The 12,365-nt window shown below is 63.7% G+C and overlaps 1 protein-coding gene across 1 annotated transcript in view; it reads right to left on the bottom strand.

The window, feature by feature from the left end:
* Positions 1–464: 464 nt before the first annotated feature.
* The window catches only part of COG7 (component of oligomeric golgi complex 7), a 53,670-nt gene continuing 41,769 nt past the window's right edge, over positions 465–12,365 (bottom strand). The window contains exons 14-17 of the mRNA XM_066383408.1: positions 8,225–8,308; positions 5,016–5,130; positions 3,718–3,861; positions 465–842 (exon numbers count right to left, since the gene is read on the bottom strand). Coding sequence (XP_066239505.1) covers positions 676–842; positions 3,718–3,861; positions 5,016–5,130; positions 8,225–8,308 — 510 coding nt within the window. The 3' untranslated portion in view covers positions 465–675. The remainder of the gene's footprint in view (positions 843–3,717; positions 3,862–5,015; positions 5,131–8,224; positions 8,309–12,365) is intronic.

Below are 12,365 nucleotides of genomic sequence, written 5' to 3'. Positions count from 1 at the left end.
ACTTTTCTCTCTGTTGTGTCTTGTGTGTGTTTCTGACGTCCTGCGGGCGCTGTCCTCTCGGCACCTCTCTCTCTCCCACCCCTTCCTCTCTCTCTCTCAAATCAATCCATCAATAGAAACATTTGTTAAAGAAAGAGGAAGAGCCAAGGTCCTCACCCTCCCTGTGACCCAGTCCCTCCCTCCGACCTCACTGCACTCTCAGCCTCCGCCCGCTGGCTGGGGCCGCACCTGCGGGCCTGTGCTGACCCTCGGCCGGCCTGGACACTCCCGCAGTCGCTCTGCACCGTGTCCCTTGTCCTCTCGGTCTCAGGTGGCCTGTCCACCTTCCGCCCCAACGCCCTCCTGTCCCCAGCCCGTGAGACGACCTTCTCCGCTGCTCCGCACGCTGACCCCTCCCCCAGTGCGGAGGGCAGAGCCCGGCAAGGACCCAAATGTTCACTGATGGAAGGGAAGAGACAATGTCCTTACATTGCACTGTATTTATTGTTTTCAAGATCAGATCACTTTAAAAAGTCATCCGGAAAGTCCTCTCTGATAAATAATACACCTCTCAACTGACACATTTTTTTTTAATCACAAATGAAAGTCTTTTTAAAACCGATTCCGCCCAGACCCGGGCAGTTTCAGAGCGAGTGCTGCCGTGACCTGGAGCCCCGGCCCCGTTCGCTGGGGCAGTCAGTAGTCCACGCCCCGCATGGCGGCCACCGTGGTGACCAGGCGCCGCGGCAGGCCTTTGCTGGCCTGTCTGTAGTCCTCGGGCTTGGTCTTCAGGAGCGCCCCGACATTCTGGAGGGTGCGGGAGGGCGCAAGGCCCAGCGCGTCCATCACGTTGATCAGGTAGTCTGCGGGGCAGGGGACAGACGGACTCAGCACCGGGCAGGACTGGCCCCTCAAGGCCACCCGGAGTAACAAACAGGGACACTCCCCAGCTCCCAACGCGGGGTGCCTGCCCCGCCCTCGGCAGGGGCCTGGACTGCGAGGGCTTCCCTGAGAGGGTCAGACCGGGCTGGGCTCAGCAAGTGCAGGAACTCCAGGGCAGTCCAGGACCAGCACCATCACACCACACCCCACTCCTGCTGGTCACAGCAGCTCCACACTGCGGACTCCTGGGCTCCGGCCCCCTCCCCAGGGGACCCTCAACCCCTCGGGCTCTCAAGACCCATGAGCTCATCAGAGCAGTCACCAAACACTTCCCAGCGGAGCCTCCACCGTGAGGACAAGGCAGGTGCTGGGCGTGGTGGCCTGACACCGTGCAGGTCCCCACACCTCCCAGGTGACCCGCTGGGGTACCGGCTAACGGATTCCGAGCCCACCCCAACCACGGCGACCAGCCAGCATGGGCATCTGAGGGGAGCTGAGGTCGGGAGACCTCGGTGACGTCCAGCAGGCTCTCCGCGTCCCTGCCCCTCCCCGCGGACGCAGCCAGCGCCCACCAGACGGCACAGAGGTGGGACCGGGACAGAGGCCGTGAAGGCACGTGCTGAGCTGGGAGTGATGGGTGAGTGGGAGCTGCCCTTCCTCCTCCTCTCCTTCCTGGGTGGGCGACCAGGGAGCGTCCACAGCGGCCCCACGTGGGCCCCTGGCGGCTGGGGAGACCAGGAGACAGCCCCGCCCGGCCCTCCTCCGCCCATCACCGCCTGGTCCACGTCTCCTCCCTGACGGTGGAGCACCTTCCTCTCAGTGTCCCCGAGGGGCCTGCTCTGCCCAGCCGGTCGGCTGCTTCCCAGGAGGGGCGCCACCATCGGTCAGACACCTGTCTCCTGCTCCAGGAAACTGAGCTCCAGGCGCCTGCAAGCCAGGGGCCTCCTCACAGGAGCCCACGGTGCACATGACACCCTGTGTGTGGCCAGCACGGTGACTCGAGGTGTGTTTGTTAAAATGTTTTTTTTAAGTGAGAGAAGGGGAGATAGTGAGACAGACTCCCGCTCCCAACTGGGATCCACCGAGCAACCCCCTTCGGGATCAAGCTATTTTTAGTTCCTGAGGCTGACATATGCACCAAATGAGCCACTGGCTGCGGGAGGAGAGAAGGGGAGAGAAAGAGAAGGGAGAGAGGGGGAGAGAAGCAGATGGGCGCTTCTCCTGTGTGCCCTGACCAAGACTCAAACCCAGGGCTTCCACACGCCGGGCCAACGCTCTATCCACTAAGCCAACCGGCCAGGGCCTGTGAGCCTTTCACTGGAGTTCCTCTGGGCCCCGCCGGCCACAGCCCACGCCCTCCAGCACCCCTGCCCGGCGCGAGCGCAGCAGCACAGGATGTCCACGGCCCATCCCCCACAGCACAGCGGCACCCACACTGACCGAGGAACGGATGGGTCAGGCGGGGAGCCTCACAGGGAGGGAGGGCCGTGTGAGGAACTGAAATCAGGGCCACCCCAAACCCTGCTCTGCTCACGGGTCCCGGATGGTGCTCTGCTCAGGCCCCTGCCGTACTGACCACCCCAAGTGCTGCCATCCCCCCCCATTAGCACCCGCCCAGTGAAAGGGGCGCGGGCGGCGGGGGCCAGGCCTGACTCCACTGCTGACAGCTCTGGGACCTGGACGAGGGGGCCGTGCTCTGTCTCCTTCAGCAAAACCAGAGGCTGACTGAGCTCCACCAGGCCCCCAGGGAGCTGATCTTCAAGGGCCCCCACCTTCTCCCCTGGGTACCCCAAGACCTGCCACGGTGAGCCAGGGGACTGATACCAAAAGACAGGGAACAGTCCCTGGCCACCTGCCCACCAAACCCCCACCTCAGAGCACCGCTGCACCAGTGAGTGCCAGCGGGAGCAGGGGGCACAGGCCTCCGCCCTGGGCAGCGGGAGCAGGGGGCACAGGCCTCCGCCCTGGGCAGCGGGAGCAGGGGGCACAGGCCTCCGCCCTGGGCAGCGGGAGCAGGGGACACAGGCCCCCGCCCTGGGCAGCGGGAGCAGGGGGCACAGGCCTCCGCCCTGGGCAGCGGGAGCAGGGGACACAGGCCCCCGCCCTGGGCGGCGGGAGCAGGGGACACAGGCCCCCGCCCTGGGCGGCGGGAGCAGGGGGCACAGGCCTCCGCCCTGGGCAGCGGGAGCAGGGGGCACAGGCCCCCGCCCTGGGCAGCGGGAGCAGGGGGCACAGGCCCCCGCCCTGGGCGGCGGGAGCAGGGGGCACAGGCCTCCGCCCTGGGCAGCGGGAGCAGGGGGCACAGGCCTCTGCCCTGGGTGGCAGGCAGGCACTGCAGGGCTGCAGGGGGCACAGGCCCCCGCCCTGGGCAGCGGGAGCAGGGGGCACAGGCCCCCGCCCTGGGCAGCGGGAGCAGGGGACACAGGCCTCCGCCCTGGGCAGTGGGAGCAGGGGGCCCTGTCCTCTGTGCCTCTCTTCCCTGTCAGCACGATGGGGTCCAGAGCAGCGACCTTGCAACCTCGCAGGGGTGACGAGGGGCTGAGCCTGGCTGGCACTGGGCAGACCCGGCCCACAGCAAGAGCCGCCCCAGCACCAGCTGCTACAGAATGGGCCCGAAGGCCGGCGGCAGCACAGCCCGCGTCTGCGCCTGTCACGTCACGTCACATCACGTCACCTCCCTGATGCTCTCAGCCCCAACGGCTACCAGAATCCCCTGCTACCCGGCCCAAAACACACGTCAGAACCTCCGGGGCAGGGCCTGGAGGACCATCTGCATTTTTAAGGAGCTTCAGAGCCCAATCCGGAGCCGCCCGTGAAGAGGACCTGGGGGGGAGTCCCCGTCGGGAGGGAACCCACCGATGTCCGTGGCCAGCTGCTTGGTGGAGTGCGGGGTGAGCTCCGGGATCTGCAGGATCACGTCACAGTAGGTCTGCATCGTGGCTCTGGCCACCGAGCCCAGCCAGTTGTCCGCCATGTTGTCCAGCTCGGGCAGTTCATCCCCTGGGAAGGGAGAGGCCGTCACCAAAAGACACAGGCCCCGCTGAGGACACACCCACCCGCAGCAGTGTTCACAGAGCCCTTCCGGGCGAGCTGGCCCGTGGCCGGTGCCCTGTGCACACACGGGCCCCACGGCTGACCCTCTTGACCGTAGAGACACAGGGAACCACTGAGAAAGCTCCCTTTTCACGGTGTTTAGAAAAAGTCGCTTCTCTGGGGCAGAAAGTTCCTCCCGGCTCTTAGAACGTGCGCTCAGTGAAAATGCTGGAAACCCTGACTCTATATTCAGGATCACAGGGCGACACTTTTCCTTGCAGCTGGAAACCCTGATTCTATATTCGGGATCACGGGGCGACACTTTTCCTTGCAGCTGGAAACCCTGACTCTATATTCAGGATCACAGGGCGACACTTTTCCTTGCAGCTGGAAACCCTCATGAGAAATGTGGAGGGAGAAGAAGACCGAGGCTGTAAACACACAGGGTGGCTTCTAGTGCTGGTGAGGATTCCAGCTGTTGTGACCATTTTACTCCAGGGAACCCAGGTGATGGGCATCCAGGATTTCACCGGACTGTGCCCACCACGTGTGTGTGTGTGTGTGTGCGCGCGCGCACGTGTGAGTGTGAAAATTTCTATGAGGGTTTCTTTGAGAAAATGTTCTCTAAATTTTTTAAACTTAAAAGGCTTATCAGCGAATAGATAAAAATAAAAATCTCTACGGAACCTCAGAGCCCCTCCCCCTGGAAGACTGGTGCACGTGTGTTTTTACACACGACGGAGAACTGAACCAGACAGTACAGGAATGCAGGCAGGAAGTAAGCACCTGTCACACCACCCTCCACCCCCACGGGCACGCTTCTCTCACACCCGCTCTCAAGGTCCACTTCCTGTGCACACGCGGGAACACCCCGGGTGGGTGTTTATTGTGCACACCCCGATCTTTCTCGGTCACTGTGCTACGCTCAGGACCGCTCTGGTGGGAGCTGGGCGGCCACATGCAGAGGGTGGGGGCGCGACCCTGAGCCCGTTTGTCCGCACACCTGCCCCCCTCAGGCCCTCACCTTGCTCGGGAGGGAAGGGCAGCTTGCCCGCATGCAGAGGGTGGGGGCGCGACCCTGAGCCCGTTGGTCCGCACACCTGCCCCCCCCAGGCCCTCACCTTGCTCGGGAGGGAAGGGCAGCTTGCCCGCGTGCAGGGCCAGCGCCAGGGCGGAGTCCTCCTGAGTCACAAAGGGCTCCAGGTTCAGGGGCAGGGACATGATGTACTGCCCGATCTGAAACAGAAGACGCCCATGGGAACTTCACGAAGTGCACGTGGATGAGGAAGGCTCAGGACAGACAGACACGCTGCCGCCGCTGGGGCACCCACGACGTCTGCGTGTTCCCGGTGTGCTGACGCTGGGTGGCGACACCTTAAAGAGCAGCGCTGGTTGGCACGGTGGGCTCAGCACTGTGGGATGCATTCGCCGTGAGCTCTGCCACGGACGAGGTGACGAGGTGACGGACAGCAGCACACTCTGTGCACTCACAGCACTTGTGTCAACCTGAGTCACTACGGCTGCTCGTGTCTGACTGGCCGTACACCCCGCTCCTGGGTCTGGGCTGGGTCTCTCCCCTCCAGGGGGTTTCACAGGCCAAGGAAGGAATATTGTTGGTGTGTGTGGGGGGAGGGGGGGCATTTATGATTATAAATTAATTTGGAGAGAAAAGTATATTGTTTTCACAATACAAACTAGGAAATAAAGACAGAACATCGTTGGCTCCGAGACCTCTGGGAATAGTGTTTGTCGCTCGTCTGTTGGCTACACGTGACCGCCATCATGCGTGTGTTCCGAACACCTACTTCCATCTCAACCCAGAACTGTTGTTCTGTGTCTTGAGGTAAACATAAAATAAGGCTGATTCCCAGGCTATGACAGCGTCACGTACATTACTTTAAAAAGGCCTGGGAGCCTGCTGCTGCTTTCTCAGGCTCCCTGTTCATTCCCGACATTTGTCTCCACTTCACACGAAAGGTCCGAGCACTCACACGAAACTGTCCAGTGGCAAGTCCCCGAGAGCACAGTATCCAGTTAACACTCCGTCAGCTACCGGCCCCGCGGGCCTCACGGCCACGGCCCCCTCATCCCAGACATCCCACGGGTCTGGCAGTGTGAGCCGCGCTGACGGAGACCAGACACCGTGGTCTACCTTTAAAAGGGGACAGTTTCCCCTTTCATTTACTTGGGATGATTTTCCACTCAAACCAGACAAGTGGCCGCTTACCTGACTGACCACCACTGTACCTTTCAGCTTGGAAACGGCCCAAATTCCTCCCTCCCCACAAGGCTGGGGGACGAGAAGGTGCCAGGTTCCGGGCCAGGACTCCCCCTCCAGCACGCGCCCCTTCCACCCCGTCCCCCTCGGCACAGCCTCCTGAACACCCACTGTGCCCAGACCCAGCACGTCCCTGTGTTTGGTACGCCTTTCATCAGTGACCCTCCCTTGCCGCTAATCCAGACTCAGTTTTACTCAAAATAAAACGTCGTTCTGCCTCGCGTCTGCGCCATCTCCAGGCTCTTCACGGCCCTTCTCCTGCTTCACCTGTTACCACACTCACGGGGTTCCGCGTGGGTGACCACCACAGGCAAAGTAGCCTTTGGGTACAAATCGTCAGTAACCTGACACCTCCCACTTTGAGTCCATGGCCTTGGGTGGTGGGAGGGGCTTCCTGCAGGGGCTCGGTCCACACTCACTCTGGAACCCACGTGGAGCGGAATGCTTACCATCTCACACTCCACAGACACTCCCGGTGTCCAGCGTGGGCGAGCTCAGGGACTCAGGAGCAGTGTTGCCACCAGACGGACCTGGTCTGAGTCCCGCTCGACCACAGCATGACCTTGGGCAGCGTAAGCTGTCAGGGCCTCGGCATGAGCTCACACTTACGCCCACCAGCCGGGCAGAGGAAACCAGTCCTGTGAGACACACACAGAGAGCCGCCATCCTGTCCTGAGCCTCGTGCTCGCCAGCGTCACTGCCCCCGCCCGCGTACAGAGCTGTGGACACAACGGGCCCTCCAGTCTGCACTGAGGACAGCCCTTGCGCGCAGCACGTGTCTGACGAGTGTCCCTTCCTGTCCCCTGCAACGCCTACAGGCAGGTGGGCCAGAGCAGGGGGAGGGGGAGGGGGAAGGAGGGAGGGGGGAGGGGGAGGGGTGGGGGAGGGGGAGGGGTAAGGGGGGAGGGGGAGGGGGCTGCCCAGAGGCCCCCCCTGGCCTCCTGGCTCCCCTACACCTGCAACACCAACTCAGTAACCCCTCGCGTGCTTCTAGCAACATTGTTTCCTGAACCAGTTCCCTCTGTCACACATACTGTCTCAGTTCTAAACAAGAAGTCATCCGCCTGGGCTGTACAAACCCACCCACGGCTTCCCTCTCCTTGGGCAGGAGATGGGGTAACGGCGGGAACACCCGGCATGCCGTGCTGTCCCCAGTGGACAGAGCGGGGAACGCCAACCTCCCCGCCGCAGGGATCAACACAGACTTCTAGCTGTCCAGCATTCACCCCTAAAATTCCTGTGTCTACTGCCAGTCATAACTTCAGTGGGGCAGAGGATTCTACAGTGAGGTCACGGGAGCCAGAAACCGCCCCTGCGACGGGACATCACTCCCATACAGGCTTTCTTACAGGCACCACATTTCAGAGCCACCAACGGAGACCGACGGCGGGCAGGAAAGGTGAAGCTGCGAGCAGAGCTCTGGGCGCCCGTCGCCTCCCCACGTGGCACGGTGGGAGGGGGAGGAAGGGGCCACGAGCGCCTGCTCCCCACAGGGCTCGTTACAGTGCTGCTGAGGGGAGCGCACAGCACGGCTGGCACACGCAGCACGGCCTGAAACACGCAGCACGGCCTGAAACACGCGGCACGGCCTGAAACACGCAGCACGGCCGGCACACGCAGCACGGGCTGAAACACGCAGCACGGCCGGCACACGCAACGTGGCCGGCACACACGGCGCTGGTGGCACACGCAGCAGGTGCTCAGTGAGCCGGCCGACTGTGATCGTAGACCCACATACACACCGTTCTGAAAACCCAGAGACCTCGGCCACTGCAGCCGTCCCGTCAGGCCTTCCTACCGGGCTCACTCCCACGCCCTCGGGCCGAGGGGACTGCGGCAGGGAGGTGGGGGCGGGAGGGCAGCGTGCTGGGATTGCAATCTGCGTGTTTCGGCTGCATGTCCCTAAGTGCTGGGTGTGGACGGAGACCTTGCAGAAGCGGAGGTCCCACAGCCCTGCTGCGGTAGTGACCACTCTGCCCAGTGGGCCGGGACCGACACCGAGGGGAGCCCTACAAGGCGATGACCCCGCGGGGAAGAGCGCAGGCGGCTCACGTTGCTGATGTACTCCAGGGGCGTGAGGCTGAAGGTGGGCAGAGTGTCCGTCAGGGTCTCTCCGATGCCGGCCGTGCTCCAGCTCTGGGGGAGGAAGGACAGCAGGTCACTGTCACTGCACCGGGCACACGGGCGGGAGAGCGCTCCCAGGCACTGTCTGTGCAGAGCTGGCAGACCAGGGCTCTCTTACCCACCTCCCGGGAGCCCACTGCAGAGAACTCTCTCTACATTCCTGCAGACCCAGGAAGGAGGCGCCCACCTTCTCCACTGAACTAGTCTGGGCCCCACGCCCTGCTTCTCCCTCAGAACAAGAACTGGAGAGCTGGCCTCCTCTGCTCTGAGCTTTCCTACTGCGTGGGGGCCGCGGCTGGGCTGGGCGCCGGCAGACTCGCCACCACCTGGGCGCCGCTCTGGAAAGCCGCAAACCAGACAGAGCCCAGGAGAATGCCTCCCCCTGGGAGGGTACAGGGAGGCTCTCCGGCTGCAGGGACGCCCAAACCACACTCACTTCTATCCACCTTCTGGATCCATTTCTGAACCAACTCAGAACTCGGAGGAGAGGAGACAGGGAGATACCGTCTCCAAAACCCGCCCCGCCGGCTGCCCCGTGGTCCCCTGTGAGCCCCATCTGGGGAAGCCGGCTGTCCTGTGGTCCTCTCTGTGAGCCCCGTGGTCCCCTGTGAGCCCCATGGTCCTCTCTGTGAGCCCTGCCTGGGGAAGCCGGCTGCCCCGTGGTCCTCTCTGTGAGCCCTGTCTGGGGAAGCCGGCTGCCCCGTGGTCCCCTGTGAGCCCCGTCTGGGGAAGCCGGCTGCCCCGTGGTCCCCTGTGAGCCCCGTCTGGGGAAGCCGGCTGCCCCGTGGTCCCCTGTGAGCCCCGTCTGGGGAAGCCGGCTGCCTGTGGTCCCCTGTGAGCCCCGTGGTCCTCTCTGTGAGCCCTGTGGTCCCCTGTGAGCCCCGTGGTCCTCTCTGTGAGCCCTGCCTGGGGAAGCCGGCTGCCCCGTGGTCCTCTCTGTGAGCCCTGTCTGGGGAAGCCGGCTGCCCCGTGGTCCCGTGAGCCCCGTGGTCCTCTCTGTGAGCCCCGCTGGGGAAGCCGGCTGCACCGTGGTCCCCTGTGAGCCCCGTCTGGGGAAGCCGGCTGCCCCGTGGTCCCCTGTGAGCCCCGTCTGGGGAAGCCGGCTGCCTGTGGTCCCCTGTGAGCCCCGTGGTCCTCTCTGTGAGCCCTGTGGTCCCCTGTGAGCCCCGTGGTCCCCTGTGAGCCCTGCCTGGGGAAGCCGGCTGCCCCGTGGTCCTCTCTGTGAGCCCTGCCTGGGGAAGCCGGCTGCCCCGTGGTCCCCTGTGAGCCCCGTCTGGGGAAGCCGGCTGCCCCGTGGTCCCCTGTGAGCCCCATCTGGGGAAGCCCTCAGCACCAACACGTCTCCCTTCGCCATTCAAGTGGGGATGCACACACGGCCCCATGTGAGCCTCCAGCTCTCTGGAGGGCAGGGCACGGTGCTGGCACACACACGGTTACACACCAGCCCGGCACACCCTCACATAAATCTGGTTTCTTAATCCCAAGATGAGTCACCTAAAACCAGCCTGGAAAACAGGGCCCTTTCTGGCTGGGCTCCTGGAGGAGCTCCCGAGGTCACACTGCGGCCGCGCTCTGACGGCCGATCTGATCTTTTCAGGAGCATTCTGGGAAGGTAGTGACCACGTCCACCCCTGGGCTCTGGCCCAGGCTACGCCTCTGCTGTCCTCCCCATGCCCTTCAGCACAAGGGGATCCTGCCTGATTTCCTTTGCTCCAGACAAGTTCTTTCCTTCCCCACCCTGCCCCATGATTTCCTAAACTCTTTGCTCTTGTTTGAGAATCCTCTTCCGTTTCAAAATGCCCTACTGCTCAGTTAACTCCCACAGCACTGAGAGGGAGCGCCCGGTCCGATGGCTCACATGTCCCAAGTGCTCACGGTGGGCTCGGCTCTGCAGGGAGGGGACAGCCCACACACACTCGAGGGAGGCGTCCTTGTCAGGAGGTGTCGGTGGCAGACGCAATCAGCAGAGCAGCACAGGCTCAGAGTGACCAGACAAGGGGCCGGCCACACGGCCCGGGAGAGGCGGAGAGAAGCTAGGAGAGCACACAGCTCTGAACACCAGGCTGAGGAAGCCTTCGCCTTCCGAAACAAACTGCTAAGGGGGGGGTGGGGGGGGGGGACAGAGAAACAGACAAGTCGGCACACAGGAAGGGAACGTACAGTGCAAAAGACACACAGAGGCTTCTCAACCAACCGCATGCAGGCTGCCCAGACCCGAGTCAGACAGGGGAGCAAGCGGAGGCGTCCGTGAGGCAGTGGGGGGTCCGGACGCTGCTTGGTGACACTAAGGAGCTGGGAGAGGACCACACGTGGACCAGAGTGGCCAGGAGCTGACCCAGAGAGGCCAGGAGCTGACCCAGAGTGGCCGGGAGCTGACCCAGAGTGGCCGGGAGCTGACCCAGAGCGGCCGGGAGCTGACCCAGAGAGGCCGGGAGCTATGGCCGGGAGCTGACCCAGAGCGGCCGGGAGCTGACCCAGAGAGGCCGGGAGCTGACCCAGAGCGGCCAGGAGCTGCGGCCGGGAGCTGACCCAGAGCGGCCGAGAGCTGACCCAGAGAGGCCGGGAGCTGACCCAGAGCGGCCAGGAGCTGCGGCCGGGAGCTGACCCAGAGCGGCCGGGAGCTGACCCAGAGCGGCCAGGAGCTGCGGCCGGGAGCTGACCCAGAGCGGCCAGGAGCTGCGGCCGGGAGCTGACCCAGAGCGGCCGGGAGCTGACCCAGAGAGGCCGGGAGCTGACCCAGAGAGGCCGGGAGCTGACCCAGAGCGGCCAGGAGCTGCGGCCGGGAGCTGACCCAGAGAGGCCGGGAGCTGACCCAGAGCGGCCAGGAGCTGCGGCCGGGAGCTGACCCAGAGAGGCCAGGAGCTGCGGCCGGGAGCTGACCCAGAGCGGCCGGGAGCTGACCCAGAGAGGCCGGGAGCTGACCCAGAGCGGCCAGGAGCTGCGGCCGGGAGCTGACCCAGAGCGGCCGGGAGCTGCGGCCGGGAGCTGACCCAGAGCAGCCGGGAGCTGACCCAGAGTGGCCGGGAGCTGACCCAGAGAGGCCGGGAGCTGACCCAGAGCGGCCGGGAGCTGACCCAGAGAGGCCGGGAGCTGACCCAGAGTGGCCGGGAGCTGACCCAGAGAGGCCGGGAGCTGACCCAGAGAGGCCGGGAGCTGACCCAGAGCGGCCGGGAGCTGACCCAGAGTGGCCGGGAGCTGACCCAGAGCGGCCGGGAGCTGACCCAGAGTGGCCGGGAGCTGACCAGGTTGGATGGAGCTCCCTGTCCTCCTCTCTCTTCTCACTTATGCAGGAGAATTTCTGTAATAAAAAGAATCTCAAAAGCAGACTGCCGTGCTGGCCCTGGGGAGCATGGGGGCATCCTGAGTGAGGAGACAGCAGCAGAGCAATGCTCCGTGAGGATGAACGCAGCAGCTCCGAGACCCGAGGGTGGGGGGACAGAAAGCTCAAGAGCAGTCCAGAGACGATGGGGACCGGACCGGGCAGTGGCCGTGACACAGAGGGAGCCACATCTAAAAAGGAGGAGCCAGCACAGCTTGGTGGTAAAGTCACTGGCAGAGGGGGACAGGGGCTGGAGGAGCAGCAGCATGAGGTGGGACAGAACCCGGGGCCGGCTGTGGGGAAAGACCAGGGTCACAGGGTCCAATGGGCCAGCGCGTGGACGGGAGGCCCTGGGAAAGGCTTCAGGCAGGAGGAAGTGACCAGGTGGAAGGGTGAGGAAACAGGAGGAAACAGGAGGCCCCACGGGCACACGGAGCTCAGGGGGGTTAAAGAGCAGGCCCAGGGAGTCTGGAGAAGGCAACTGGAAATGAGGAGATTATGTCTCCACTGCTCAAACTTTAATTAAAATGCCTTCAAGGGGCTTTCCTATCCATCTGTCATCAGGTAACACGGTAAACTTCAGTAACCTGTATTGCTTCCTTTCTGAAGATGAATACATGCACTGTATTTTTTAAAATTCTCATTCCTTTTAAAAAACTAGAACCACAGCCTGACCAGGCGGTGGCGCAGTGGGTAGAACGTCGGACTGGGATGCGGAAGGACCCAGGTTCGAGACCCCAAAGTCGCCAG

The sequence above is a fragment of the Saccopteryx leptura genome, chromosome 4 (assembly GCF_036850995.1).
Source record: "Saccopteryx leptura isolate mSacLep1 chromosome 4, mSacLep1_pri_phased_curated, whole genome shotgun sequence".
NCBI classification, from domain to species: Eukaryota; Metazoa; Chordata; class Mammalia; order Chiroptera; family Emballonuridae; genus Saccopteryx; species Saccopteryx leptura.
The sequence above is the reverse complement of the archived record's forward strand: the minus strand, read 5'-3'. Positions and strand labels throughout refer to the sequence as shown.